Raw genomic sequence first — 5,741 nt, forward strand, 5'->3', positions numbered from 1 at the left:
GGCGGAGGCAGCGCCCCTGGGCCCGGCGAGGAGGGCGGGGCGGGGCGAGCTGCCGGGAGGAGGAGCCGTCTGAGCAGGGCCCCGAGGGCTGGAGGAGAGCGGTTGTCGGCCCGACGACGGGCACGACGCAGGCGTTCCAGAAGGGCTAGAAGCGGGCCTTGTGAGAGACGCTGGGAGGTCCTCTTCAGAAGTTTCGGTTTCATGCGGGAGGCTGTGGAGAGTGGTCAAGAGATCCAGGTGGGACAGGGTCAGATGGTGTCACACGAAGCCTCCCCGGCCGACTCCCCTCAGCTGGCCGTGAGGCCGGGTGCAAGAAGAATGGTCTGGAAGCTCAGAGCATCTCCACCCACCTCCTGGGCCCTGGATGCCATCTATTCCGCTGCTTCAGGAACCTGCTCCAGCGATTGTTAGGTCTTTGCAGTATCTGCCATCTTTCCTTCTTCACGGGCTCCTCCCCGCTAGCGCATGAAACGTGTTTGCATGTCTTAGAAACAGGCGTTCGGCTCTGGCTGTCCCTCCTCTCCTGTCACACGTGAGGACGGCAGGCTCCGGCTGCTCCCACTCTCTTTTCTGAAGCAGTCACCAGGCACCAAGCTCCGCTCCCGGCGTGACGTCTCCCCACCTTCGTCCCACCAGGCTCCGCAGCTGCTGACGTCTCTGGACTCTCTGTTCCCTACCCTGCTGCAGCAGCCACCATTTTCCTGTCACCCCCCTGAACTTCTCTGGAGTCCGTCTCTTCCCCACAGGCCCACTGCCCCCTACTACCTCCTGCCTAGATGAACCTAGATCAACTGGCTTCCCAGAGGCTTCCCTGCCTCATCTCTGCCTGAGGGGCCTTCCTTAGGGACAAATCACTCCACACCGACTTCCTGCTTAAGACCGTCCCTCAGTTCCCGAAGCCCTCCCATGGGATCCCGGCTTTTCCGCACGGCCTCCACCGTTGTCACGATGTGGCCCCTTCCTGCCCACCTCTGTCTGGCTCTTTGCACACATCAGCAGCCTTAAGCCATCCAGAACTCCTTGGGGTTCCAAGAATGCGCCGGGGCTCCCGCACCCACGAGTTTGCACCTATAGCTCCGTGGCCCTCACGTGAAGGTGGAGCTCAAGCAGCTCCTCAGGTAGAAGCTGGGTTGAGAGCCCCCGGGCCCCTCGGGCGGAGCTGCCCTCAGCCCCTGCTATGCCTGGTATCCCTGGTGCGTCCTCCTTCAGCCTCGGCACTCATCTGCCTCCCCCACCAGATGGGGGAAGACCCCCCCCCCGCCCAAAGCAGTAAGGGTGGCTTCCTCTTTTGTTTCTCCAGCTGGATGCACGCTTGAAAGGCAGCAGGTCTTCCCTGGCCACGCCCCTTGCCCTCTGGATCCTGACCCCAGAGGGCTACTACCCCCCTCCCCGCCCCCAGGCTGTCCATCCACAGACTTATTTAGGGCTCTTTCCAGAAAACAGGTCCGCCCAAGATGGGCCTCCGTTGCAGCCTCTTCCTAGAAGCTGCAGCCAACGCCGGCCACTCCCAAAGAGGAGGCCAGCCACACCCTGAGCCCCAGTGGCTTCCCACGGGGACAGCCCTTACCGAGAGTACCAAGCCGAGTATGGGAAATTATTGGGCACGCACACACTGAGGGAACAGGGACTTGCTTGGTCTTACTTGCTCACTGCTGGACTGCAGCTCCTGGGACAGCCCTGGCACCCGAGGGATGCTCAGTACGCACACAGGGCGAATTTCAACCCTTCGTTTTAATGTTCCAGGCCAGGACTGTCTAGTGCTCCTCCGAGTAGGTGTGTCCACATGTGCCTGTGATTCTGGACTCTGAGCACCTGTCGTCTGCTTCAGGCCATCGACAGCCTGATGGAGGACGGCTGTGGGGATGTCGCCAGCTCCTGAGCGCCCACAGCCTCACGGGAAGCCAGGGAACACGGGCAGCCGGAGCCAGGTCAGCAGAGGCCATGGGAGGGTCTCAGGCAGGAGGCGCCAGAGTCGTCGGAGCTGGGGGTGAGGGGGTGGGGGGTTTCCAAAAGCACCTTGGCACATCCAGGACGAGGGGATGGCCCTGCCCTGGCCCTCGGGGAGCCCCGAGAGGGGCCGGTGCGGGGCGCAGGCTGCCCTTTCCTCCCGTGGCCGCCCCCGAAAGCGGCTGGCTTCTGCGTGTTCGGGGACAGCCAGAGTGGATCAGGAGATGCACCACCGTGCTGTCCTAGGAGCTGTCTGATAATGAAAGCCCAGACCTGGAGTCACTTTCACAGAGAGGTTTATCGAGAATGCTAACAGCACAGGATACAGCACTTCCCAACAGAACGCGCCATTTAGAAACGCATGCTGAGTGTTCTTGGCTTTCACACGCATTAAAAAACTTACAAAAATAAAATAAAACTGCGTGCTGCCCATCTTTGCAGATAGTAGAAGAACCTTATGAAAAAATCACTTGATTTTACAACAAAAGACACAAACGGACATTTTTATGTAAATTTATAAGGCAAACTCTTTATATAATAAATAGGTTACAGGGATTCAGTGGGGGGGTGTTTTTGAAACGTATACAGGTACATTCAGACAGGTTTACTGAAATGGTACAAATTTCCTTAATAAATTGCCTTTTGTTTTTAAATATATCAGTGCTTTCAGTCATTTGGCTATACACAAAGAACCTTTTTTTGAACACTACAAAAAAGCAATCAATATGTTTTGTTTTTAAAACGACCTACTTATTTTTCTAAAGTAATTGTCCCAAAACACAAAAACTGAAGGTGAATGCAATAGAGGGCTTCTGGAGACATCTCCAGCCAAGTCTGTCCTGGGCGGCTCCCCACGCCCCACGCACACCTCTCCCGCCCTTGGTCAGGCTTCTGGGCTTCTGGGCTTCGGGGCTGGAGCCAGCTCCCTCTGCACAGGGCGACCTGTGTCCCTGTGACTCAGGAGGGGGCAGCAACCGTGCCTGGTTCTTCCCGCTCCTAAGCCCCATGCACAAATGGTCACTAGGGTCAGCACTGTCCTTGCCTTTCAGAGGAGGGCCCCCCCCCCCCGGGCGCTAAGGGAGCACACGTCCGTCCCTGTTCCATCAGCCCTAAACAATGGGAGGTAAACGGCTTTTTTGAGGAGGATCGGGTTTTGCCATGAAACAAGAAGGGAGTTTCTCATGTCCAAATTTTGCTGGGGATCGGATGACAGTAAAGGGAGTGCGCCCCCCTCCACCATCATCTTCTCGTCCGGGAAAGCAGGGGAATCGAGAGGTCACGTTAGTGTCGTGCACTGCGGGATGGGGTGGGATGTGATGATGGTGCCCTGAACAGTAATGCCCACCCTGAACAGTAATGCCCTGTCAACATACACCTGACCTGTGGCCACGGTGGAGGTCTCCAGGAAGATGGCCATCCTCTAGCTGAGCCCCGCCCCCCAGGCCCACCCCAGCCTTCTCCCACTGAGGCGAAGCTGGCTCTGCTCACACCCCTCCTGGCTCCCCTTGCAAGAACATCAACCTTGTCTGTCCTTAAAAAATAATAATGATGCTAATAATCTGGTGTGTGGGGGGGGGTGCGCAAAAGAATTCACTGAGTGGAACAAAACCTGGTTTTGCTCTGACTTTGCAAATGGCAGCACGTCAGCTATTCGGTCCGTTGGCTTTAGGCTTAACTTCTTTGGGTGGCTTCTGGCTGATCTGGGCAGGGGTTCTGTCTTTGGATCTCCCCTCCTGGGGAAAAAGGACAGACCCTCTCCTCTCAGTTACCATCCCCTCCCTCCGAATTCTTTTGTTTGTAAAGAAAAGGTGTCTAGAAGCATTTGTCTCTGGAACAATTACTTTAAACATGGTTACAATACAGACTTCAGTTCAAACACAGAAGAGATTTACTTCGCAAAGTTCCTTTCACCCACCAAAAATTACACAAATATAAGCCTCAACACCACAGTTAAGAGGACCAGTAGAGAGAACCTCATGTTTGGAACACAAAAGGAGAAATAAAAACCAAACCAAACCCAAACAGAAAAACCCCAGAGAGACGAGGGGAGAGTGGAGGAGGAGGGGGAGGAGCGCAAACACAGCACACGTTACAGTGTCCGGGTACACGGAGCCCAGCGCGAGGAGAGGGCTCGGCACACACTGAGTAACAGTCCTGGTGATATTTGGTCATATATTCATCAACTACTGACTCTGGAGCGGCTGTTATTGATTGAAGCAGTGACAACTCAAACGGAAAAGGAGGCCTTGGTAGCAAGGGAAGGAGCAGGCTTCGAGTTCTGCAAGCCTTTTGCACTCCACCGTCCAGCTCCCCAGAAACACTGAACTGGGTGGGCCCTGCTGCGTTGGGCGGGCAGGGCGAGAGAGGTCACCGGGTGAGGCTAACTCGGCGCTGATTTCAGATCTCGGGCAGAAAGCATATGCGCGCAGACAACGCGGACACCCACCTGCGAGGCCGGACAGCAGCGGGGGCGGCCTCCTCTGCCCCCGGCCCCGGGCTGGGTGGGAGAGCAGGCAGGGACCCACCGCTAATACTGAACGAAGGCGGGGGCGAGCCCCCAGGCCGGGCCCGGAACTGCCCCCACCCAGGTCCTCCGAGGGGCCCGAGGGGAGCCTGGCCACCCAAATGGCCTACGAGTGTTTCTCTTTTGGATTCAGGCCTCAGAAGTTAAGTAATGATGCGGGGAGGGAAGCTTTTGGCCCTGGTGGTTATAATGCTCTCTGCTTTGGAAGAACGAGTTTCTGGATTTATTTTTTTTTGGTGTTTTTTAATTACTTAAAAAAAATGATCAAAAAGAACTGTTACGGCTAAACTCTCTAGCAGATATTGCTCATTAAGAATTACAAAAGCAAATGCAATACTCATAGGTTGGAGGAGAAGAGGAAGGGACATTTCTGGAGCCTTCGCTACCCCCTGGAGGGGCCCCTGAACCTCACGAGTGGTTCCGGGGCCCCTGGTGTTCTACCTGGGACGGCTCACACTTTCAGAGACAAGACACGGCCTTCTGCCTCCCCTCCAGCCCCCAGACTCGGCAGAGCGGGGGCCCTGCCGGTGGGGAGGCCTGCTGAGCCGGCTCTCCACATACCATCACTCGGACCGGGTCGCTGGAAGGCGTGGGGGGACCAGGGCACCCCCATGGACTCCAGCTGCCCCACCCAGAGATCGAAGGGGACCAGGCAGTGCCATTCCGGGCTTTGCCAGAGCCAGGGAGCACTCTTGCACCCACCCACTGAAATGAGCCGTCCCGCAGTGGCACCCTGGAGCCTCTCTCACAAGCTCGGGATAAACAGTGCAAAACCCGGTGCTGCCCGGAGCCTCCTTCACTCGGCACTGGGAAGCCCTTGAAAGAAGCGAGGAAAGACCACAGATCTGCTTGGACCGAAGTGACCAGCAGACGGATTTGTCGGTTTTTTTTTGTTTTTTGTTTTTGGTTTTTTTTTTGTTTGTTTTTGTTTTTGTTTTTTGTTTTTTTTGTTTTTGTTTTTAAAATTTTCCCTTGTCCTATGCTATGGTTATCAGAAATATTGTAATTAAGCAACAGGTATAATTTTAACAGGTCTTTTTTTGTGTGTGGAGCCACAAGCAAAATGAGTTTATAACTGTGCAATATACAGATATATATATATAAAAATTCAACTGCTTTGTGTGTCTAGTCGGTGCATTAAATAAAAGGGACAGAAGAACTTAAAGCAAAACTAAAAGGCAAAACAAAAGCCCAGGATAGAAGAGACCAAGCAGGTCTATGCGTATAGTCTGTAAGATACTGGATATAATCAGGGTCACCAGGAAGAACA

General features: G+C 54.9%; 1 protein-coding gene across 1 annotated transcript in view; it reads right to left on the minus strand.

Annotated features, from left to right (window-relative positions):
- IRAK1 (interleukin 1 receptor associated kinase 1) overlaps positions 1-3,364 on the minus strand; it is a 10,877-nt gene extending 7,513 nt beyond the window's left edge. The window contains exons 1-2 of the mRNA XM_007456672.1: positions 3,328-3,364; positions 2,017-2,136 (exon numbers count right to left, since the gene is read on the minus strand). Coding sequence (XP_007456734.1) covers positions 2,017-2,136; positions 3,328-3,364 — 157 coding nt within the window. The remainder of the gene's footprint in view (positions 1-2,016; positions 2,137-3,327) is intronic.
- Between the last annotated feature and the right edge of the window lie 2,377 nt (positions 3,365-5,741).

This window comes from Lipotes vexillifer, unplaced genomic scaffold (assembly GCF_000442215.2).
Source record: "Lipotes vexillifer unplaced genomic scaffold, Lipotes_vexillifer_v1.1 scaffold899, whole genome shotgun sequence".
NCBI classification, from domain to species: Eukaryota; Metazoa; Chordata; class Mammalia; order Artiodactyla; family Lipotidae; genus Lipotes; species Lipotes vexillifer.